General features: G+C 42.2%; 1 protein-coding gene and 1 long non-coding RNA gene across 5 annotated transcripts in view; one reads left to right on the top strand and one right to left on the bottom strand.

Moving 5' to 3' along the window:
• Positions 1-25,517, bottom strand: part of VPS13B (vacuolar protein sorting 13 homolog B) — an 883,845-nt gene that overhangs the window by 119,331 nt on the left and 738,997 nt on the right. For all 4 annotated transcript variants that reach the window (XM_090040420.1, XM_090040419.1, XM_090040417.1 and 1 more), the window contains 3 exons: positions 15,172-15,374; positions 7,749-7,956; positions 7,250-7,434 (listed from right to left, as the gene is read on the bottom strand). In XM_090040420.1, the coding sequence (XP_089896546.1) occupies positions 7,250-7,434; positions 7,749-7,956; positions 15,172-15,374 (596 nt within the window). The remainder of the gene's footprint in view (positions 1-7,249; positions 7,435-7,748; positions 7,957-15,171; positions 15,375-25,517) is intronic.
• Positions 23,787-25,517, top strand: part of LOC149869500 (uncharacterized) — a 31,483-nt gene continuing 29,752 nt past the window's right edge. The window contains exons 1-2 of the long non-coding RNA XR_016441485.1: positions 23,787-24,001; positions 24,908-24,962. This is a non-coding gene — a long non-coding RNA (uncharacterized LOC149869500). The remainder of the gene's footprint in view (positions 24,002-24,907; positions 24,963-25,517) is intronic.

Below are 25,517 nucleotides of genomic sequence, written 5' to 3'. Positions count from 1 at the left end.
TTTTGATTCAACAGCCCCCATTTACTATCCAAGCTCTCAAAAGTCTAGACTGCAGTGTGCTTCTATCCAATAGCAACATGCAGCTAAAATATGATTATTAAGCATATCACTCCTAAACTGTAACAGAGAGAAACAAGAACTTATGGGAAGATGTTGTGTTTTATGATGCAATGATAAGAATCTGAGTGGGCATGGGAAATGGACGGGGTGAGGCTACGAGAAGGAAGCACTTGCCAACCTCTCTTGCCTCCAGCATTCTGTGTGTGTTTCTGAAACATTCTACATGGCTCTTCTTTATTAAAAGACCTATCCTAATACACTACTGACTTTAAACTTATTTTGAAATTAACGAGTGCTATGGGGCTAAGCACAAATAAAAATGCAAGCAGGACCAGGGCCTAAATTAATATATACACAAGGGAATATGCATTCAGAGAAGACCTTAGTGGTGATCCAGACTTATAGATAGTCAATGGTAAGCAGAGGTAGCTGAATGGTGCAAAAAATTAAGTTTTTATCCTATAATTACTATTTCAGATGCCTGGACTACTTATGAAATATGCATTATATTTGAAATATATCAGCGAATAGTACTATAAACCGGACACAGAGACACAGTAAGATATACATCCATTTACTCAATTCCAAGATAAGCCTCCCCCCCATTTAACAAAGAGTAGAAAGCCCCATGTCTTGGATTGAGTATGAAGTGGGGGGGCGGGGGAGGGAGGAAGGGACAGGCAGCTGCTGTGGCTCTGGCCATTTAAGTTTTGTCAAATAAAGTATGGACAGGACTAATGTCCCCTAAAAATCATGTGCAATATTTTTTTTGTGCTAATTCAGATACTAGAACTTTTCCTTACGAATGGCAACATATAAAGCATGTTTTCAGCAACAATAGTCTGCAAAATGTTGAACATTAAAAATGTCATGGCTCCATGGGCTTAGCAATGCTTCTTTGACTAAATCTTAGACCTGAAACCAGGTTAATTTTCATCACTCTGCTTTGAGGCCTAACTTGGAAAACAGGATATATCACTTTTAGGGGCGCTCTTATCGTATGTAATATACCTAGAGATCCACTAACAAAGAGCAAGAAAAATAATTTGGGGAGTGGATCAGACTTATTAGAGAAGCATCATCTTGAAGAGCCAGCTTATATACATGCCTGCTCTTGCTCTTTGCCCCCTGACTTAACAGGGGCTGGGAGTGCCACAGAGATATTTGGCCTAGTACCTGGGCACAGGAAATAGCTAATTTTTCACTGAACAGCAACTTCTCTAACAATTAAAAAGAGGTACTGGCAAACTCAAAAGGAATTTAATCAAATCCTAATAATCTGGAAAGATGATGAGGCAAGAGTGTATTTTTAGGAAGTAAAACATGGATAACAGGAGCTTCCTACAGCTGTACCTGGGATGGCGATGATTGTGTTCTCTCAAACACAAACACCAAACTTTTTGTAAATCACAGAAGAAAATCCTTTTCCTCATAAATAAAGGAAGAAATGTAAGGGGTGGGATAAAGTAGTAACTTGACTATCAAAAATGTTTATAGTTATAATTACAAGGTTGTAAAAGTAATAACACAGGCAAGTGGAACATTTCTGAACTTGTAACACAGTATTATATGAGAGAAACACTATGTTTGAGATTAGTTCTTATTTATTGGAAACAATTAGATTATCCTAAGTTTACAGTGAAACTGCAACATCATGTACCACTGATATCTACCTATAACAGCAAAATTCTGTTTATAGTGAAGCTTTCAGAAGTTCCAAGAATCTGAAGAAAAGTTATAGAAACAAAGAAACTTCCAACATTTATTCATGATTAAAAAGATGTGCCAAAAATAGTTTTCTAAAGACAGAAAGCCAGATGAACTGTCACAATGATTTATTCATGAAAGAAAGACCATAAAACTGGCAAAGTTTTAAATATGTTAAACACAAGAGAATTTACACAAACTCACCTTGGACCAAATTTTTTGACATCAAACAAGTTGAACCTATTTGTAACCCACCTGGTTACAGTATGGGTTCCTCTAGCATTGACAGTTTGTGCCATGTTGAGGAAGTTGTTTAAATATGGTTTCCATGCAACTGAACATTATTATAGTTTTTATATTTATTTTGTCCCTTTTTAAAATGTGCTGATTGTCAGCATATTGTTCATAAACTTGTTGAAGTCTCTGGCTTACGGATAATCTATTTTAGAAGGGAACTTGAATAAAATTGTTCACTTCTCTTTTTCCTTTGGAAAATCTCTTTTTATGAGCAACATTCTTATTTCTTTACTTAGTAAATATAGTAAATGAAGATTTTTTTTGAAGATATCTAAAATAAAATTTTATCTACAAAGCAAGTCTCCTCCTCCACCTAATCCAATACATTTCAGATAAACTATGTTGAAGTGAGTGATTTACACAACTTGAAAATAAACTATCTGCAAAGCAGTATTATTCTATTAAAAGAAGTAAATACTCTCATATTTAAAATGGTTACTTACCCTTGAGAACCTGGATCTCCAAGAGGTCATAGTCAGTGTGGTTCATATTGCAGGTGAGTATGTGCATCATGCACACAACACCTGAGATTTTTTGAACAGCAGTGCCAACTAGGGCCACCAATAAATTCTTGTGCTCCCATATGAGAGCATAAGGGGTGAAACCACTTTAAATTCCCTCATGATTTAAAGGCTATGCTGCTAAGGACTCCTGAAATGCAAAGATGGAGAGCAGGCCATGGGATCCAAAATGACTGAAATATTTTGAGGAACCACAATTACTCAGTTTTCTTTGGGTATGAATTACAGCATTACTGCGCTGTGGGTGACAGGCAAGCAGTATCTCTCCTGTACAGTGAGAATGAAAAGCTGGATAACACTGAAAAGAACCAGGAAGACATCGTGAAAGACTTTCCTGTTAAAGTAATAAAATAAAGCTCTGGGCAAATGCAATGACTGCTCACCATGCTGATATTAGGGAACCTGCCTCTGGATTGTAAGGTGTTTTAAGCCTCTCGAATCTAAACAGATTCTAGGCACTGCTCCTCAGTCTTGGGGCTTCTAAGCTCAGTTTCAGGAGGCAGATGCTCCTATCCACCTGGGATGTTTCTGAGAGCTGGAACTCACAGGTCCATTACCTTTCTTAAGGTCCAGTCCTGATTCTTTAAACTCCCAGTGTTGTGTAAACACACTCTTTTCCAGAATCCCACCAATGGTGTGAGGCTTCTCAGTTACAGTTTAATTCTTCAGAAAGTATGCAACAGATGTAACTAAACACATACCAATATGGAAAGGATTTGCAGTGTTTTGGATCATGCCATTTCTATACTTAAAGTACAAAAAGTTATAGATCTTTAGAAAAACCACAAACTTACAAGGTCCAATGCTTCTTACTTGCAGCATACCCCTTACTTACAATGCAGGTTACCCCTCCCTAGGAGTCTCTGTTGGTCCATCTATGTTGCAGGGGGCAGGCATTCTCCCTGTCTCATTAGGCTCCTGGAGTGGGTAGCTCCACCTCTGCTACTGAACATGGCAGAAGAGAATGAATTGCTTGCCTTCTACTCCTTTGCAGCTTTTCACTCCCTCTATCAAGTGACTCCCTAATTACCATCCAATCAGGTGGTCAGAACCTTGCCAGGTGACTTTGATGCCGAGGTAACATAGCCCAGCCCCCTGATCAACAAGTTCTCAGCAGGGGTAACTTACTGTTTAGAGCGATTAGATTTTAAAGGCACAGACTTTCACTCAGCAACGCTTAATCTATTTATGATAACAGGTCCTGTATGCTGGATTAGTCAAGAACAGATAAATGGATCAGCTGGGCTAAGTACAGACATTCAAAAAGCCCCGGCCTGAATCAATTCAATTGGTACAGGTTAGTCTAACCTGCATAGATTTAACCGAGAAGCAAGTCAATAGACATTCATTTTTGATTCTGGAAATGCAACCACATACCTGCAGTGGCTCAGGCTAGAAGCTTGGGGGCGTTACAGCAAGCCCTTGTCTCCCTTTGGCAGTGGCCAGAAGGCTGGAAGGAATCCGAGCGGGTGGGGGGTTGGGGAGTGCAGCATGGATAGGCCCCGGCAGGTTGCTGAGAATGATTGGAGAGCGGTTTAAACCCTCACCCTGGCCTGCACAGTCCCCAGGCAGGGTGTGCCTGGACGGGGAAGAGGGGAAGCAGCCCCTGCTAGTCATTCCCCCAGCCCCTACCCCTTGCTGCTTGAGTGGCAGGGAGTGTGGCCAGAGGCTGGTCCTGGGCAGCAGCCTGAGGTAAAGAGGGTGAGGGAGGGGGTTTAATTCTTCTTCCCTCCCCTTCCCCACTGACGTGGAAGGGAGGTTTAATTCCGCCTTCCTCCCCTTTCCGATTGGCACAGGACCCGTCAGCCAGACCCTGGCTGAGGTCCCATGCCAGTGGAAGAGGGGAGGGAGGAGGATTAAACCTCCCTCCCTTCACTTTGCCTCAGGCTGCTGCCAGGGCCGGCATCTGGCCATGGCTACTGCTGCTTGAGCAGCAAACAGAGGGAAATGTCCGACAGGACCAGCTGGGGTCCCATGCCAGTGGGAAAGGGGAGGGAAGAGTGGATTAAACCCCTTATCTGCCTCACTCTGCCAGCCCTGGCTGGGGTGTGGCCATGCCCCTTGCTCACGGCCCAAGCAGGGAGTGTATAGTGGGGGGACGGGATGCAAAAACTTGGGAGGGACTGCCCCCTCCCCCTGCAAACCTTGGCTGGGGTCCAGGGCTGGGGGAGGAAGGGTTAAGTCCCCCCCCATGACTCACCCTGCCTGCTCAGGCCAGGGCGTGGCCACACCCCCTGCTCTTCACTCTGGGGGGGGGGGGAGGGGGAGGGGGAGAGAGAGAGAGAGAGAGAGCGAGAGAGAGAGAGAGAGAGAAGTCTCTGGCAGGTGCTACCCTCTCCCCTGCTCAAGTGGGGAGTGGGGTGAAGAGCAGGTAGAAGCGTGGCAGTTCACTGTCATGCAGACCCAGCTTGGGGTCCCATGGGCCATGCAGGGGGTTTAAACCCTTCTCTCTCCTCTTTGCCTGAGCTAGGGGGAAGGCTCAGGGGGGAGCCTCCACTCTGGCAAGAGAAAAGTCTGGCAGGAGCTGCTCTGCCCCCACCAGGCAAGCCGGGCTGTATCCCCAGCTGGGTTTTCCACCCCTGTCCCTATCAGCCAGCCCTCACTGCTCCGGCTAGAGAGCAGAGGGGCTGGGCCAAACCTGTTCTCCTGAAGCAGAGAGCCCAGCCCAGCCCAGGGCTGCAAAGCATCCTGGGATGCTGGAGGACTGTGATTTAACATGAACAAGGGAGGGGTCTGGGACAGAATTTCCATAGACTGGTTTGATCTGAACAAGTTAAGTGTGATACTAAACTCAACCAAGTTTATCTTAAACCAGTTTCAGCCATTTTGAAACTGGTTTATGTGCAGAGAACTTCTATTCTGTTACAGGTTTAAACCAGTTTCTGATTACAAACTGGTTTATGTATAACTTTTGTCCCTATCCCTGATGTTGTCCAATACAGAAGATCAGAAGTAGTTTTGAAGAACTTCTTGAAGCCTAGTAGAAGTTTAGCTGCAGTTAAGAACTAATGGGATGGGTACCTGCTAGATTCAATTTTGTTGCAATGAACAGAGTTACAGGAAACACAAGGTGTAAGATTCTTGTTGTTTAAAAAACCCCTCCACTCCTTCATACATGAAGCTGAGACCTACAGTGGGATCCACAATGATGTACCCTGAAACAAGAATCTATGTAATTACACAGCGATACATTATTAAAAAGTGTAAGTTTAATTTTGTCCAGAAAGTCTGTTAAATATAATGGGAGTGTAATATAATTTACAAAGAATTTTTCTGTTGAACTTTGTTTTGAAAATGTAGTCTTTAAAGTCTGTGAATTGTTAGTTTTCATCTAAACCTAACAGAGTCATCAGAAACAGGCATCGTAACACTAACAGCTCTTTCAAACTGGACCTCAGGCTAAGATTAATTGATTTATTTAATTTTTCACTACTGTACAAGTGATTTGAGTTGGAATTTGCCTCTCTAGAGTGCAAAACAAATTGGCAGGACACCTCAATGATTTCAATAACATTATATCCATAATAGAATGTCATTACGTTGAATATGTGAAGGATTACCTTACTGATCCATAACTTGATGCATACTGATTCTCAATTAAATTCTTAAAACCCAAATACATTTATAATACTTATAACAATATGAATTAAAATTTAATCCTTCTCACTGGGTAGAGAGTTTAATTAATGTAAATTTGCAACACGCTTCTATATCAGAATAATACACCAATCTGAATTAAAAAGATAAACTCAGCTTTCATTAAAGGAGAATAAAAACAAGAATAAAAATAATAATGAACTTATTAAAGTAACTAAAAAACAATATAGAAATGTAAGGAATAAGGGAAACGATAAAGATGAATTATACTAGATTATAGAGAGTATAAAATACCAGGATTTATATTTTGGGGTGCAACAATGATGCTCATAAATAATGAAAGACCAGTGTAGTTGGCAGAAGTAAGACCACAACTGGGGCATGCAGACACACTCCAGCTGAACAGTGGGTAGCAGACAACACTTCCATGTAAGGGAGTTGTAGGGATTGGTCAGTATGATTGACCTTACCATTTCTCCCCAAAGCAAGATGATGGAAAGAAAGCTGATCATCTTCCCTAAAAACCTTAGAAAAGAGGGACAGCCATCTGTCAAGAAAGACAATGAAGGTGCTGGCAGGAGGGGGATTCCAGGTCCCCGACTCCCCAGCAAACAGAAAAGACAAAAAGAAACCAGCTGGTAAGAAGAGGTCCCAGCTTATGGTTCCAGACAGAAAGTATGTAACAGTCAGCAGCTTTGTGGCTTCCATGTGAAACCATGAAGAACTTGATATTTTTGGCTAAATTTCCCTTGATATTTTTAAGGTTCATTTAAATCAAGTGCTCAAAGAAGCTCAGAGCTCAAAAGACATGTGAACCGAAATAAAAAATTTCACACACATAAAGTTTATATACACTGTGGAAAAACCACCACAGATAAACCACTGCTTGAGGCACTTTCAGTTAGAGATATGTTCAAGTTGCAAAATTCACCTCCTGTAGATTTTACTGGGCTCCTGGTGTTTAGTTTGTGCACGGTCTTACTAATGGCAATTTCTAAAATACTGATCAAAATTATAACAACAGCATTCTCTTCTAATAACGAAAGTAAAAATTCCCCATTACCAACCTGAAGAACATCTCCAAGGTCTGCTGTGCTAATATCTGGGTCTTCAGTGGTATTAAAAGGAACAGGATTTATTCTTACAAGGGTGAGTACTCTGGGTTCTGGATATCTCCATAACATCATTCCTGGACTATCCTCAGTTTCATTGTAAAACACAACTTCATAGGCACCAGGCAGTTTCTGTGCTTCTGTCAAAAGAAAGACAGCTATAATCTGTTATGTAATTTCTAAAAGAGAACATGCTGGGTTATAAAACGAAAGTCATTAAAAACAAACCTCTTAGGATCAAAAGGAGAGAAAATAAAAAAGCAGTTTCCCTGACTTTTAAGAGATTACAGCTTAATGGAATGAAATCAAAAGGTATTTTCCTTTATAGCAGATGTTCTCTCAATTGCTTTAAGAACAAAATCAAAAACTTAATTGCAACGGGTAGGTTATCTTCAGTATTTTACTACTGTATTTATTTGTAATTAAACCCCCCCAGTAATAATCCTTTTCCTACCTTCATCTTGTATGTACTGGAACAGGCCAGTTCTCAGATCATCAGAGGTATGCTCAGTTTTTGAGACTTGATTTCTCTCTGCAGGAGAGTAAGTTTGGTATGTTTGACATGAAGTCAATGTCTCCATTCTGCCCTCTTTAGTCAGGTATCCTTGCAGAAGTTCATGGAGAAGAACTAAACAATTCAAATGTTCTTGACCCCAGAAAACCTAATTAAAAAAAAGATGACAAAAAGTAACCTATTAATCACTCAAGATGAATGAACAACGAAACAGCAACAGCTCCAAAATCCCACATTCTTTTTTTAAGTGTTTTGTTTTCATACACCATAACTATTTGCAAACTTGCTATATGTCAAAAGATTTGGTATGCCACTAGGCAAATTTGTTCGTTTCTCCACTTCCGAGTCAGAAACTAATTTTTAGCACCGTAGCAATGTGTCAAGTGCACAGACACTGCCCAGATAAATTTAGAATTGACGTACTCTGGGAGGCAGGGTGGGAAAGGCGCTTTAATTAGTTCATCTCCAAGAACCATGCTAATTAAAAGCTCCCAGAGCATCACATGTATCCACGTCCACACACTGAAAAATGGTTGCAAGGCACTTTGAACTAAAGCTCATCGAACGAGATGAAGAACCCTGCTGTCATTTTTCAGTGTGGGGATACTGATACATGTGACATTGGAGTTTGCTGGTTTACTATGCTACAGCAGACTTGATTGAGTCTGCTCTGACGCGCTGTAATTATAGTGCATCAGAGCAGCCTCCCTGCATGGGTATCGGAGCCCAAAGGCTTGATCAGCCAACGCTTCTTGTTGTATCCTGTTTGCAGTGCTAATCACACTGATGCTGGGTTTTACAACAATCTAGAAGAACTTGAATATACAAAGTGTCAGCTGTTCAGGGTATTTGAGAAGGTCAATGTTCTGAGAATATCAGGTCTAGGTCCCTGAAACTGTCGTCTAGTAATATATGCTCATCAATTAATTGCCAAACGGGATCTTTAGGTTAAAAAGCTTTTATTGATTTGTCTTAATTTTTTGACAGCCTCTATAATTTTTCATTGCTCTTGGCAGAAACAGAAATTGGAAGAAACTGTTAGATATAATATGTCTCCTTAAAGAGATGCAAGTGAAGAAATAAACCATCACTCCTAAAGACTACCTTAAAATTATCTATTACAATTGGTGCCTCTTTGCAGCAACACTTTGGTAAAAGCAGCACTGCTTATCAAGCAACATTTCTCCAGAGAGCATGTTCTCTACCTTATATTTGGAACAACATAGCACCTATGGGTGTTATATTGATTCTCACTGGGAGCATCTACCTCAAGTGCCTTACTGTGCAGCAGACGAATTTGTCACCATCTACATGTGCACAGCAATTAGGATACAGTAGACCAATTTATTGTGCTGCCAAATAAATCAGTGGTGTCTGGCAGCACAGTAAATTACTGAGCTTAAATGCATGTGTAGACAGTGCCATCAGGATTAGTGTACTCTGGCTCAAATTGACCCAGAATATATTCAGTTGCATTAATTGCATGTGTAGATGCGCCCACTATTTAATTTATGCGTTTAGATGCATGCAAATATACAGAAGTTGCCTTTCCATATGCTCCAGCTATCCTTGACATATCTTTTAAAAGGTGAAGGTGTGCCTGAGTCACCAAAATTAACTCTAAATTTGGTGCTCTCAGATTTCAGGGAGTTGCACATCTAATGGCATCAGATCAGTCCAGTTTCAACTTCAACACAAATGTATTTAGAAAAAAAAATCTGTGGAAAAAAAACTTTAAAAATCCTGAAGATACACAAAACCTTTATAATTGAAGTGAAAAAAAGGGCAGGAGGGGCAGAAAGAAATCAATGGATAAGGTTTTAAAAATATGTTTGAAAGATTTCTATAACGTTTGTTACATGTTCATAGTTTCATAATTCGTAGGGTCGGAAGGGACCTGAGCAGATCATCGAGTCCGACCCCCTGCCATGGCAGAAAAGAGTACTGGGGTCAAACGACCCCAGCAAGGTGTATATTTAGCCTCCTCTTAAAGACCTCCAGGGTAGGAGCCTGCACCACTTCTCTTGGAAGTTGGTTCCAGATCCTAGCCGCCCTGACTGTGAAGTAGCACCTCCTGATGTCTAGCCTCAATCTACCCTCTGCCAGCTTGTGACTGTTATTCTTAGTCACTCCTGGACTCCCCCAGTGCCTGCTGGTCCCCTCTGACTAGTTTGTAACAGGCCACTAGATCCCCCCTCAGCCTTCTCTTGTGCAGGCTGAACAGGTTCAGGTCCCGTAGCCTCTCCTCATAGGGCCTGCCCTGCTGCCCCCGATCATGCAAGTGGCCCTACTCTGGACCCTCTCCATGTTGTCCACATCCCTCTTGAAGTGCAGCACCTGGAACTGGACGCAGTACTCCAGCTGTGGCCTGACCAGTGCTGCATAGAAGGGGAGTATCACCTCCTTGGACCTGCTTGAGATACATCTGTGGATGCATGACAAGGTACGGTTGGCCTTCCTGACAGCATCCCCACACTGCCAGCCCATGTTCATCTTGGAGTCAGTGATAACTCCAAGATCCTTTTCCGCCTCTGTACTGATGAGAAGGGAGTTCCCCAGCCTGTAGGTATTCTGCTGGTTCTTCCTCCCAGGTGCAGCACCTTGCACTTATCAGTGTTGAATCCCATCCTATTCTCGTCCGCCCACCCCTGTAACCTGTCTAGGTCTGACTGCAGCCTATTCCTTCCTTCTAAAATGCCCACATCCCCCCACATCTTAGTGTCATCAGCAAATTTGAACAGGGTTCTTTTTACCCCCTCGTCCAAGTCACTGATGAAGATGTTGAACAGTGCGGACCTGAGGACCAGGCCCTGGGGGATTCCACTGCCCACATTCCTCCAGGTCAAAAATGACCCATCCACTACCATTCCCATGGAGACCCATTTGACTGTGTAGGTGTCGACACCACAGTCCCCCAGTTTGTTAATGAGAACGGGGTGAGAGACAGTGTCGAAGGCCTTCCGAAAGCATCTAAGGATTTGGTGACCTGGTTGTAGAAGGCCACCAGGTTGGTCTGACAGGACCTCCCTCTAATGTTAACTGGCTCTGTATAATGAATCATGCAACAGTTCAGTGGCTATGCATAGGGGATGCACAGGGGTGCACGTCCCACCTGAGACCGCAAATGCACCCCCTGAGCGGCCACAATCCCTGCTTAGGCAAAGGGCAGGGGGGGGAGGTGGGAGCACTGGTGCCCCCCTTGTGAGTGCCAGCTATGGAGCGGTGCTCCCAGAAGCAGCCACAGCCACTTCTGGAAGTAGCCGCAGCAATTGGCTGCCTCGCAATTGGCCATGGGGGACCTATCCCCTCCCTGATCAGTGTGATTAGCTGTGGGGGGACTGCCCCCCAGTTGCTGACTGGCTCCTGACTAAGGTGGCACCAGTTGTCCATGCTACAGTGAATGACTTGTAATCCCTGGTATTTGGTCAGTAATATATCTAATCCTATATAGGTGCTTTTGGTAGGTATTATGTGCACAAAGGAATGAAGAGATGAGTCTTTCCTTGAACAGAGAGACTGAAAAAGCAATTTTCTTTTGCTCTGCAAAGCAGTACTATATTTTCCCATTTACACTGTTGCCCACAGCAATTCCAGTTTACAACAAACCAGTGATCAAATGATGACAAACAATTTTTCAGCAACTACCATGACAGTTCCTTCAACCCCATCTCCTTCTAACTTACAGAAGCATAATGTACCCAACATCCCTAAAAATTTAGTATGGCACTGCTCTTTCAAATTCTAGCCAATATTTGACTAGTGAAATAGCAAGAATATACATGAAAGTGGTTTTGCCACAAAGAAAATGATTCGCCAAGGTTGCATAGGCAATCTCATTGAACCTCATGGTATGTCTACACTGCACACTGACTGGCTTTAAATGAGTGATCTTGGGTATGGAAAAGAGTAGAGCAATGACGGGACTGAATTGGCTGAGGTCATTGCAGGACCCCTGGCATGGCTTTACGAGCACTCGTGGTGCTCTGGTGTGGTGCCAGAGGACTGGAAGAGGACCAACGTGGTTCCCATCTTCAAAAAGGGGAAGAAGGAAGATCCGGGAAACTATAGGCCAGTTAGTCTTACCTTGATCTTGGGCAAGCTTTTTGAGAAAATAATTCTGGCACATGTCCACGAGGGGCCAGCAGGTGAGATCATGCTTAGGGGCAATCAACATGGGTTCATTAGTGGCAGGTCCTGTCAGACCAACCTGGTGACCTTCTATGATCAGATCACCAAATCATTAGATGCAGGTGTAGCAGTGGATATAGTCTTCCTGGACTTTCAGAAGGCCTTCGACACGGTCTCTAACCCTGTTCTCATTAAGAAACTGTGGGACTCTGGTGTCGGCACCCACACAATCAATTGAGTCGCCAACTGGGCTGCACCCAGAGAGTGGTAGTGGATGGGTCATTTCGGACCTGGAGGGATGTGGGCAGTGGGGTCCCCCAGGGCTCGGTCCTCGGGCCCGCACTGTTCAACATCTTCATCAGTGACTTGGATGAGGGGGTAAAAAGCATCCTGTTCAAATTTGCTGATGACACTAAGATGTGGGGGGAAGTGGGCACGCTAGAAGGGAGGAATAGGCTGCAGTCAGACCTAGACAGGTTACAAGGGTGGGCGGATGAGAATAGGATGGGATTCAACACCGACAAGTGCAGAGTGATGCACCTTGGGAGGAACAACCGGCACCATACCTACACGTTGGGGAACTCCCTTCTCATCAGTACAGAGGCGGAAAAGGATCTTGGAGTCATCATTGACTCCAAGATGAACATGGGCTGGCAGTGTGGGGATGCTGTCAGGAAGGCCAACCGTACCTTGTCATGCATCCACAGATGTATCTCAAGCAGGTCCAAGGAGGTGATACTCCCCTTCTATGCAGCACTGGTCAGGCCACAGCTGGAGTACTGCGTCCAGTTCCAGGTGCTGCACTTCAAGAGGGATGTGGACAACATGGAGAGGGTCCAGAGGAGGGCCACTTGCATGATCAGGGGGCAGCAGGGCAGGCCCTATGAGGAGAGGCTACGGGACCTGAACCTGTTCAGCCTGCACAAGAGAAGGCTGAGGGGGGAGCTAGTGGCCTGTTACAAACTAGTCAGGGGGGATCAGCAGGCATTGGGGGAGTCCCTGTTCCCCCGAGCACTGCCAGGAGTGACCAGGAATAACGGTCACAAGCTGGCAGAGGGTAGATTTAGGCTAGACATCAGGAGGCGCTACTTCACGGTCAGGGCGGCTAGGATCTGGAACCAACTTCCAAGAGAAGTGGTGCAGGCTCCTACCCTGGAGGTCTTTAAGAGGAGGCTAAACGTACACCTTGCTGGGGTCGTTTGACCCCAGTACTCTTTTCTGCCATGGCAGGGGGTCAGACTCGATGATCTGCTCAGGTCCCTTCCAACCCTGGAAACTATGAAACTAGGACGGAGGTCCCTGCAGGCTAATATACCCTACAGAGAAGCCTCTATTTGTACAGAGTCTAGCACAAAGAAATCAATTGCATTTTGGATCCCCATTGGTTTGGATACAAATCAATACTGGAGGCAGGTGAAGTCATATTTGGAGTTGGTTTAACTTTTAGTTGTGAATTTTATTACAGAGAGAGATAGCCCCTTTTCACTTTGCCACCATTTAAAACAACCCACACACATTGATGCAAATGTACTTGTAATTCATAAATACTCCGGAAAAGTTTTATGTAAAAAGTTTTGCTGGCACGTTGTTGCCAGCACTGACTGTAGCCACTTCCTGTTTGTAGCCTGTGACATTCCACCTTAGGCCACTGATAGACATTCACTTGAAGGCATGATGGGATCTGATTCACAACCTCAACAATCGTGCCTCCTGCCATGTCACACTTGAATGGCAGGAGGTACAACTGTAGGAATAGGTATCAGATCCCAATTGTAGTATATAATCCCAGGCTCCGCCTGCACCAGCAAATTGGGTACCTAACAATCAGCTGATTGTTGGCTGGCTCCAAGCAGTCCCTGAAGCCAGCCAACAATCAGTCAATTATCAGGTCCTGGGGCTGCCCTAAGACAGCCGGGACAATCCTGATTAGCTGATCTCCATCTGGCAGGAACCACTCTCAGGCTTGAATCCGACAACATAGGATGGCCCTGGGGCTGGAATCTCTAGGGTGTGGGGGGGGATGGGTTTCCAATCTTCCCTAGATCCCTGCAACATGTTCAATTTAAGGTGTGCTGGAAACCAGCCACAAAGGTATTATGTATGTTTTGTATAATACCTTTGTAACTGCTTTTCCTGCTTTACTGTACCATTAATCCCCAGAACGCGTGGCTAGTTTACACTTTAAGACACGATTAACTGGATAATCATGTCTTAAGTGTAACGTTTGCCGGCAGCCTCAGTCACACAACAATATTCTTGCTCTTTATCTGACCAATAAACTTTTTGAAAATGGCAAGCAATAATCAAACTCCACTTCAATAACAAAGTTGTGAAACTTCTGGGATTTGACAACACTCAAAAATTGTGAACAACAAATCACAGGTAACAACAGTGAAATAAATTTCCTGCTTTTTAAACGAAAATAATCAAATCACTTTTTCGTATTATTCAATCTCCTCTAATCATAACGCTTATATTAAATAATTTCTTTTTAATTCCATGAAGGGGAAAGTCCTAAAACAATCAGTATTTCCTTTCTGTTACATATAAAATGTTCGGTGCTTATAGATCCCACAATACTTTAATCAAAACAGGGCACATGCATACTACTACCTTGTTTGAATTACACAGAATCTGTACTTGTCATTTCAGAAACTCCCATGCTTCTTGAACTGTTTTCAAGCTATATACCTATTTAACTGAAGGGGAGAATAGATGCAAAACGAAGTGCTAATTGTAACAAACAATAACTTCTAATTATTGCCCTGAGAAATTTCTGTAAGTTTAAAGAAAAATCTGATTTGCATTTTTTAAAGTTGCCCCAAGCCATTATGCACACGTAGTGCATGAGCGCACACGCGCACACACATACTTACAGCAGGGTTCTAAATGTTAAGTGTTAGTTACTTCATACAGGACTTTTAAGGGAACAAATACATACATACAAGTTGTATAGCTAAACTACAGTAAAATGACTGAAGCAGTTATCAACAATGCTATATATTCAGTTGTTTTATCAGTAGTTTCATATAAAAGCACACATTTTAAAATGCACAAAACTCCCCAAAACAAAGCTTAACAGAAAAACGTCAAGCCTCCCTCCCTTCAAATCTGTGAGCTCTCTCATGATGTAACGCTTTATATGATTTCCAGGCAACTTAGACAGAAAATCAGAATAATTCGAGGCAAACTCAGTTAAATATCAGAACCATAAAAACCCCCACATCACACAGACCTGTATCAGACCTCCTCTCAAGTCAACATGGAATTTTGGAAAGGTGTGCTCTGGCCCTGGATTGCCACTGTGCTTACACCACTTGGCTTCTACATTGGCCGAACAGCTGAAAGGACCTATCAGAGTTCTGCTCCTTTCCTTGAGGCTGGTTTTAAGAAGAAAATCATCTATATCAAGTACAAAGGATGATCCATGAATTACACCTGAAAAAGAAAATATATAGTATTTAGCATACTGAGATGTCTGTGCTCCCAAGAAAAAGTTTTCCTAGAAACATGTATATTTTTTGATTTTCCCACTATCAGGGCTGGATTGTGAATCCTTACTGTTATGGTAAGCAGCTACTCACACAAGTAGCTCCACTGAGTTCACTGGAAGTACTGGTATGAATAAATGCTCTCGAACATCAGTGAAAGGTTCACAGTTTGGCTGGAGGCCTTTTGGTTCTTTTTCAACATGCTTCCCAACATTATTGAGTGCACTTTATACTGAGATGTAGTTATGAAGCAGGTATATTTCATGCACATTCCTTACAAAGTACTATTTGCCAAAGCATTATGACTTTTTACATGTGTGAGTATTTTAAGGTTTATGAGTAGAGACATTTTTCATTAACTATACCATTTTTAAAAGAGTATATTAAAAATAAGAACAGCTGCTTCACTTGATTATATTTTAAACTGATAGGAAATAGCCATTCTGATTCGCTCTGCTTTCATTCAGGTTTATTAATAGAAAATAATGCCCTGCCTGAGTCTAAAGTTCTTAACAGGAATAGTTTTATGTTTGATTTTAAATAATTCAAAACAATCATGGCAACTCAAAATATATAACGTGTTTACTTAAAATATCAATTTAATCCAAACTCTTCACATCATAACCATTTGCAGTTTACATAGTTTATAAAACATTAAAAAAGCAATAGCAGATTCAATTTATGATAGAACCTATATATTGTCACTAAAGATAAACATTTAAGAAGGAAAAGGTCGCTAAAAATTGCAAGTTCTTTGCTGCAAATCAGAATTATTTAAATAAACTGCATCTAAAATTTCTTTACCTTTTTGAAAATGTAGATGCAAACTATGATGCTGGATTAATTTTTCCCCTTTTGCTGCTCATATTTGGAATTGTCATTGTGAATAATGAATGCCACTGTACTTAGTCTGTAATGCCCATGGCTTATTTTTCTAATGAAATTTGATACTTGCAGAAGATGAAAGATTAAGAACACCTAAAGCCTATGGTATGCAGATTTTTGCTACTTTATATTTGAAAACTTTGCTAAACGAAATAGCCCACTACAACTGAAATCTATCCTGTCTATACACCTATATTAAATATGGGTGGAGGGACTGAACTTCAATTTCAGAAACTGGGAAAATGTGTCCGCATCCTACAAATGTTCTGATAGTAACCATGATGTCAAAATTAATTGTAAAACGTACTGATCTTTGATTTTTTTTTTTTTTTAGGAACATGACTTATGTTATGCAAGAAGATATAGAATGGCCAATTTTTCCCCCCAGATGTGTGTGCACAGTCCCCACTGATTATAATAAGAACAGCATGGAAAATCCAGTCCCCATTTCCACAGCTCCAGTCAGGGAGAGGGTAGACACACAACATACATGCGTTCTCTAAGCATACTGGAATACAGCTCTTCAGAATTCCATGTAGAGCGAGTGACATGTGAAGGTAGAAGGAGGTTAGAAGGATGCTTCATATGTGGGAAGTACCTTGGAACCATAGAATGTTACTTCAGCTTTTGGGTTGACATCATGTCCACAAAGTTATTCTACAGTTTAATGTGGCTGATTATGTACAGTCCTGGGATGGAATCCTGGCTCCATGGCAGTCAACTGGAGTGTTGCCTTTGTTGTAAAAGGGCCTGGATTTCAACTTTAACTATGGATTTTTCAGGCATGATGCTGGACCTGGAGATTTGGCTCTAAGTGAGAGAACCCAACGCCAAACTTTGACTCACGGGGTGGGGGGGGAGTAGTTTCTTTCAAGATCAATAAAATACAAAATAATTAACAAGAGAATAACATCAAGAAGCCTGTATGCACATCAATAAAAACGTAATCCTTTTTATGATGTTGATCTAGTAGAGCTGTGCGCTAAATGAAACGTGCAGGAATCACCACAAATATCTTAACCAAAGAAAAAGAAGAGGATTGTGTGCATTTATTTTACAGTTTAATTATTTTCAGGAGCACAATAATATTAATAATTAATTAATAATTAATCATTTCATTTTTTTGCATTTCTGTGTGAAAACTAGTTCTAAAAGAAATCTGTTTTGGTTTATATTATTTCACAGTTTGTCATATTCCACAATTTGCAAGTATTCTTTTAAATGTGAATTAAGTGTAGGGTTACATTCTGATAGGGCCAAAAAACAAAGCAGCAAAGGATTTTGCATACATAAATGACTGTAAATCCTTTTTACTCCACTGGTCATCCTGAATTACTAATCAACAGATGTTGTTGTTGAGAGGCCATGGCTAGAGACAGACATTATACATAAACTGGTTTAAGTGATCAGCAGCTGGTTTAAACCTGTAAAGAACACACATTCAGCGCAGATAAACCAGTTTCAAAAGGTCCGAAACTGGTTTGAGATAAACCTGCTTGAACGTAGCATCAAACTTAACTGAGTGAGCTCAAATTGGTTTATGCAATGTCTGTCCCAGACCCCTTCCTGGTTTAACTTAAACCAGACTCCCCCAGCATCCCGGCATGCTCTCTGGGGTGGGCTCTCTGCTGTGGCCCAGCAGGGCTGGCCCCGCCCCTCAGCTCCCCAGATGAGCAGGGACAAGTAGGGACAGGCAGAGATGGGGGTCTGGCCAGAGAGGAGTTTAATCCCCTCCTCCCTGTCCCATTGGCCAGGACCCAAGCTGGGTCTGCAAGGCGTCGCCCCCATCACTGCTGCAGCAGGGGGCTGGCATGGCCCCTAAGGCAGAGGGGGCAGGAAGCAGGGTTATTCCCCCCTCTACCACTACTTCCCTCAGGGGATTGCAGTCCGGTCAGCCCACCCTGATTGCCCACTCCCTGCTTGAGGCAAGCAATGGAATAAGACCACTCCATTAGATGCCAGAGAGAGAGGAAATAACCTTCGTCCCTGCCCCCTGCCTAAGGGGCCCCGCTGGCCAGCATCTGGCCATGCCCCTGCCTGGCTGCTGCAGCAGCAATGGCGCAAGGCCCTTGATGGGGGCAGCAGCCTGTCATAGTGTCTGGGAACACAAATCCCTTCCCAACAGGGGGGCCCTACTGTAAGGCAGGCAGAGCTGCGTTGGACTGCACGTAACAGGACCAGGGCCCAGAGGGGGCCAGAGCCCCTTGCAGCACTGCTGCTGCTGCCACAGTCCACAGCAGCGGGGGCCCCCACCAAGAAGGGGCTCACATTTGGGGAAAACATGACAGCAGCTGCTGCCTCCATCACAGTCACTTCCCCCTTGCAGTTCCAATGGTTGGGTGGAGGCGGGGATGGCGCCAGATGCCGGCCAGCAGGGCTTCTAGGCAGGGAGTGGGGTTATTCCCACCCTCTGGTCCTGGGTCACCACAGTGGGGTCTGCCTGCCCTAGCTGCTGCTGCTCCTCACTCTGTACCTGGGGCAAGCACCCTCCGTTGGATGCTGGGGGCAGGGGTGAAGCTAGATGCTGGCCATCAGAGCCCCTAAGGCGGGAGGCAGGGACAGGGGTTATTCCTCCTCCCACTGGCATCCAGTGAAGGGGGCTTACATTGCTGCTTGCCCCAAGCAGGGAGCAAGTGGCAGCAGCAGCAGTTGGGGCAGGCAGACCCAGCTGCAGTCTCCCAAGGGCAGTAGGGGTGTAACTCCCCTCCCTGCCCCCTCTGCCTCAAGGGCCATCCTGGCCTGCCACTGCAGGAACGAGGCAGAAATTGCCCAGCAGACCCTTGGGTCCCTGCTGGTGGGACAGGGAGGCGGGGAATTAAACCCCTCTGTGGCCAGTTCAGCCAAAGCTACTGCCCCAGCTGGCCATGCCTCCCCAGCACAGCTTCCCTACGGCTGAGGGCATGATCTAGCACTCCCCCACTCCTGGCCTGAGCTACTGCAAGCATATGACTGCCTTTCCTCAGTCCACAAGGAATGTCTGAGCTTTTACAAATCGGTTCAACCCAGACTACACTGCAAAGATGGAATCAATTCAGGCTCCGGCTTTTTGAATATCTGTCCAAGGGGCACAGCATGTATTATTCTCTGGATGGAACTGCCACCACAAAACTTTGATGGATAATAGGGTCAGCCAATAAAAGATGAGGTAAGCCTGTTTTGCCTTAACCTCTAAAAACAAATTCAGAAAGTGCTAAACAAAAAGATTACCTTATGGTTTAAAAATAACACTAAGCACACAGTATATAATCCAATGTTTATTGGTCCAGACCCACTGGTGTACTCTGACACTTCGGGTTTTCCATGAAATTGGGTCTATGGCTGCTTCTGTTATTGTGAAATTTGGCAGTGATTTTGGCTTACTGATTTAAAAAATAACCACAGGTAAGCTATAATAAAGTAACCTCATCTTTTAGTCACTCCAGCGAGTTTTGCAGCTGATATAGTATGTGAGCTCACATGATGTTAGTACATTAATTTGATGTGATTGTACCATACACAAGATTTATGTACAAGGGTCTGAATTAAGATGAACCTTGACCTTCAGGTTTGCAAATTAAAACTGTTCTAACAGGTAAACTGTAATCTGAGACATATGAAATATTTAAACTTTTTGGGGTTTTTTGGAAAAAAAATATGGAGAAGGCTTATTTTATGAGATTCAGTGTGATAATAAATGCACGATAATAAATAGATAGTTGGACCTCTCTTTCCAGGTCAGAAACAGGGATCCAACAGCAAAAGAAAGAAAAAGAAATGCTACTAAATTTCAAACAACATAATTTATGAAGTGCAGAACAACTGCCTGGATCAAATCCTGCAAATACTAGAGATTCTTAAGGACCTGGGCCAGAGCATTATTTATTCATTAGGAACCAGAATTTCTCTCTTTATAGGCAGGACATTATACCCTCCACCTCAGCAGTTATAACTGCCCTCACTGGGACAAAATTAATCTTAGTATAGAAATCAACATGCCCTTAATGAACAAATGCAAAGAATATTTAGATAAACTTGCACAAAGAGCAGTGTTAAGGGAGAAAGGAGAAGTGTTTAAAGAAAACAGATAAAGACCGACAGGTAGGTACAAACTATAAAAAGCAACAATGAGTAAAGAGATGTATGGGCTTTGGGGAAGTTGCTTTCAATGGAGTATCACTCCAGTAGAAATCCTAGTAGGTTGACATTGGGGAAGAAGTATACTTGCATCCTAAGGGAAGGGAGTGAAGAAATATCATTACAACATATCAGTATGAACCAAGGACCTTTTTTTTTAGGCTTTCTGAATGCTGTACTGAAATATAGAGCATAAGATGAGCTTGTGAAATTACTCTTCTATTACTGAATATGTAATCTTGAAAAGTTAAACATCTGATTCTTTTTTGTTCCTCACCCCCACAGTATTTTCTCCAGCTCTTTCGTGAATCTCTCAAACATCTATTGTAGAATTTCTGACTTCAGTTTAAACGGATTAAATCATGTTAACTATTTAAAGCGAACTTCATATGGCAGCCTACAGAAGTGATAGATCTTCATAAACAATTGTTGTGATAGGCAGAAGTTGACTTGCTCTGTTTGGGTTACTGCTTGTGAATACCAACTTATTTTTTAGTGAGTACAAAAAATTAGTTTCAGGAATAAATAGTTTCGTGACTTTTAAAATACTCCTTCAGAAGACTAATACATGTGAATCACATGCTTTGGACATTGTTTACAAAATGCTGCCAACCCTCCATTGTCAGGCTCTGCTCAGACCCACATTAGTACTCCAACATGCTGCAATGCTGACCAAACAAAATGCAATTTAAATTAGGCTTCTGTATGTCATTAGAAATATTATGGTATGAAGACATGTGCTAGAAAGGCATATCCAGGTATTTTTATACAGCTGGAAATAATCTATGACTACTTGAGAAACTGCAACCACGTGTTAGATACTATCCAGAAATTGATTTGCATAGTAGTTAAATATGAAGACTTTTACAAAAGAATACTGAGTGCAAGATAACTTCCTATTAGAGAGTCAGCTTTTGATGTTCAATCATATCATCTTTAAATTATTAATGCTCCTGACTTGATTTATGTTAATATTGATAGTATAGAGGCACTTGAAGGGGTAAATATACGGAGGCAAAAAAGCTGAAAACTTAAGAATATGAGAAACAGTTAAAGGACTCTACAGCGGTCTGGCTGTTTGTGTGTGTACATGCATATGCACGTATGAGTAAGGAGGCTGAGAGAAAGGCAAATCATTCCATCGTGTTTGTAGTTATTACAATAGGGGTAAAAAGACAGAGAAGAATTCTAACACAGGCAATAGAAACAAAGGGTGTGAACAAGTGTTCCCAGGTTAAGTTGCCTAAACAGGCATACCTTGGAGATATTGCGGGTTCGGTTCCAGACCACAACAATAAAGTGAATATCGCAATAAAGCGAGTCACACGAATTTTTTGGTTTCCCAGTGCATATAAAAGTTATGTTTACACTATACTGTAGTCTATTAAGTGTGCAATAGCATTATGTCTAAAAAAAAATGTACATACTTTAATTAAAAAATACTTTATTGCTAAAAAATGCTAACCATCATGGAAAAATGGCGCCGATAGACTTGCTCGACACAGGGTTGCCACAAACCTTCAATTTGTAAAAAACACAATATCGGCGAAGCGCAATAAAACGAGGTATGCCTTTACCTGAGTTGGGATCACTGCTTGCCAGAAGGAGGCATAAGTCTGTCTGAGGCAAGCAAGGTGGTGGAGGGAGGGAGGGGTGTGCTAGTCAGAGGGATAAAAAAAAAGATTGGTAAGTTTTGTTTTGTTTTGTTTTTTTGGGGGGGGTTACTGTTAAAAACAGCACAGCTCTGGGGCTGTCAAGTGTGGCTGGGCTTTTCCCACTCTTGGGTCCCTGCTGGGGAAACATGCAGTTGTTTGTTAGGTCACGTTGACCTATACCAATCTAAAGTTAGCTCTCATCTGATGAGAGCTTGTACACCCAGCCATTCAGACTATCCTAAGCTCAGTTAGGGTGATCAAAATGTAATGCTTATGTGCACTCAAAGTAAGTGAATGAGTAAAGCAGCCTCCCTTTTTAGTATTGATTTCTTTCTCTATATGAATACAATAAAATTATACACAATGTGTTGGATGGGCACTGTTCTTTTATTTTCACTGGTTCAGAGATAAAGTTAGGGCAGGAACTCAAACAAAAGACACAGATTTTTGTTTTCAAAAGCATTTTAAAATATCAATACTTGGCAATAGGTTCTCCAAGCACTTAAATAAGTTGAAAGGCTGCTGTATCTTTTCCCGCTTATCACTACAACTTATATCTTTCTGAATGTCTTTAGTGTCCCAGGAAATAGGTAAAAAAACTGGTATTTGATTGCCTGCACTGTTACTCTGATAGGCTAGGGACACAAATTACACATAAGCCAGTATTGGGCTCCACAATCCAAAAAGGATGTGGAGAAGCTTGAGAGAGTCCAGAGGAGAGCCACGCGCATGATCAGAGGTCAGGAAAACAGATCTTACGATGATAGGCTGAGAAACATGGGACTCTTTACCCTGGAAAAGCGCAGGCGCAGGGGTGATCTGATGGCCACCTATAAGTTTATCAAGGGCGACCACCAGGATCTGGGGGAACGTTTGTTCACCAGAGCGCCCCAAGGGATGACTAGGTCAAATGGTCACAAACTCCTGCAAGACCGTTTCAGGCTGGACATAAGGAAGAATTTCTTTACTGTCCGAGCCCCCAAGGGCTGGAACAGCCTACCATCGGAGGTGGTTCAAGCACCTACATTGAACACCTTCAAGAGTAAATTGGATGCTTATCTTGCTGGGATCCTATGACCCCAGCTGACTTCCTGCCCTTTGGGCAGGGGGCTGGACTCGATGATCTCTCGAGGTCCCTTCCAGCCCTGATGTCTATGAAATCTATAAGTGATTGGAAACCATTTCAAATCCATAACACAACAGAAGTTCAGTGCACTTAATCCATTTTCAAAATGGCCAAAACTAGTTTAAGATAAACCTGGAGGATGTAATATCAGACTTAATGGATTAAGGTTAAATCAGTTTATTGAACTTCTGTCCCAGATCCCCTCCAGATTCAAGTTAACTCACACTCCTACAGCATCCCAGGATACTTTGCACCTCCCCTGAAACCCAGCTCCTTTCTGGGTGGGAGCGCTGCTTGTGGCCTAGGCTGCCTGCTCCAGCCAAGCACGGAAGCATGCTCTAGCATCCCCTGGCTTCTGGCCTGAGCCACCACAGGTATGTTGTTGCATTTCCAGAATCAAACCTGAATATCTGTTCACTTGCTTTTTGGTTCTATCTATGCATCTTAGACTAACCTGTGAAGATTGAATAAATTCAGCTTTGGGCTTTTTGACTGTCTGTATTTAGCCATAGAAACTGGAGTACTGTCTTGACTGATTGCTGGTCTGTTTCCATTTGTTTGGGATTACATGCATGTGGATGTATCCAGCACCAGCAAAATATGTGGTATACTGCTGTGCCAGTGGAGGGAGTTGGGGGAAGTGATGGTTCTACCAGTTGCATCCTGGCAATGCAGGAATGCATGAAAACAGCTCCCTCCATTGCAGCTGCACATGATCTAGCTCTTCAAAGATTAATTACCACATACTTTTCTTTGCTAATTGAACTGAAGGAGAAAATATTTCAACTGCTTAAGGTAAGCTTTTATTTTTTATGCAATTCAGATTAAACTGCTGGTGTTGAGTTACTTATACAAATTGCTCTCTTCTTTCTTCCCTCTATAAAGGATTTACTACTAGACGTTTTCTAACTACAAAAGTATCTATATTTTTTAGTATTATATGTTGTAACAGTGTTAAAAAACACCGAAAGCTGGTTGCTTGTATATATATATATATATATTACTCATGTCTTAAACTTCAGATATATCATATCACAAATGGTTTGAACAGTTGTGCTGGATTCTCTATAGGTATCCTTTAAGAAAGAGCTGCAAAGGGAACAAGCTTTGGACCACAGCTATTAAAATAACTATATGGGGAAATGCTGCAGTTAGTTTAAAAGTCACCAGATGAAGGAAGTGACTAAACAGCAGCAGCAAACAAACTGAGACAACGAGTTAAGGACAATTTTCCAGAAGAGATTTACTTAAAAATCTACTAACTGAACTGGATTTCTCATTAGTGTGGAACAGAATCTTATGATAGTTCTTCTTCCCTGGGAGAACAATACTTGCACATTACCAATTAACAATTCTTTGTGGAAAGAGAGGTTTTTCAGCGCTGCATGAAGATACATGTGGCCTCTGTAAAAACGTGAGATGTGTAACACACGGTAAACAGAAAGTAGTGATCTTGAACAGGCCAAATCCTTGAATTCGTCATTAATAAATGTCCCCCCTGCATTCAGCAGCTCTGGCTGCTAGAAGCCTGTTTTCTTCAAGTACTTCAAACACTAAAATCCAGGAACATTTATTATTTTAATCCACTACAGGCAGTGCTTGATTTAACTTTATTGGTTGTGGTGATGGTAGTGGTTATAGTGGGGGTAAAGCTATGTTCTTTTACACATCATTTCAAAAGGGCTTAATTATATTTTATAGCTTGGGCCAGGAATCCTGCTTGTTTTGTGTCTAACAAGGTTCAAATGAAGTTCAGGTAAGTGATGAATCAGAAGAAAAGTCTGAGATAGTTATCTATCTGAAATGAACTCATCTCCCTTAAAAAAAAAAAAAAAAAAAAAAGGCTGGGCAAGTACATAATGTCCATTATATTACTGAATAGTAAGCTTGGAAATCTCTAGTCAATTGCTGACTCGATAATTTCTCTTCATGTGGTTTGCCTAAATACAGCAAACAGATTTACAGTTTGCTGTATTTAGGAAGCATTTCATTTTTGTTTGACAATTGTCCTATGTATAAAACAATTTACAATGTATTTGCTAATAACTGCAATAAAGTACAATAGAGGAAAACGTAATGGAATAAGAAAATATTAAATAGAGTGCGTGGAAGAATTCTTGTGACAGACTTTGGGGAAAATGCTGGTTCTACAGAAATCAGTCGCAAAATTCCGATCACTTGAGTAAGGCCAGGATTTTGCCTACTATGACAATTGGACTGGTAATAAAATTAAAGACAGAATATCATCCAGATACTTTCCTCTAATATCACTTTTCATCTCTGGATAGCAAACGTTTTTAGAATGGTAGCT

The sequence above is a fragment of the Crocodylus siamensis genome, chromosome 3 (assembly GCF_052110815.1).
Source record: "Crocodylus siamensis isolate JL-2025a chromosome 3, ASM5211081v1, whole genome shotgun sequence".
NCBI lineage: Eukaryota > Metazoa > Chordata > Crocodylia > Crocodylidae > Crocodylus > Crocodylus siamensis.
The sequence above is the reverse complement of the archived record's forward strand: the minus strand, read 5'-3'. Positions and strand labels throughout refer to the sequence as shown.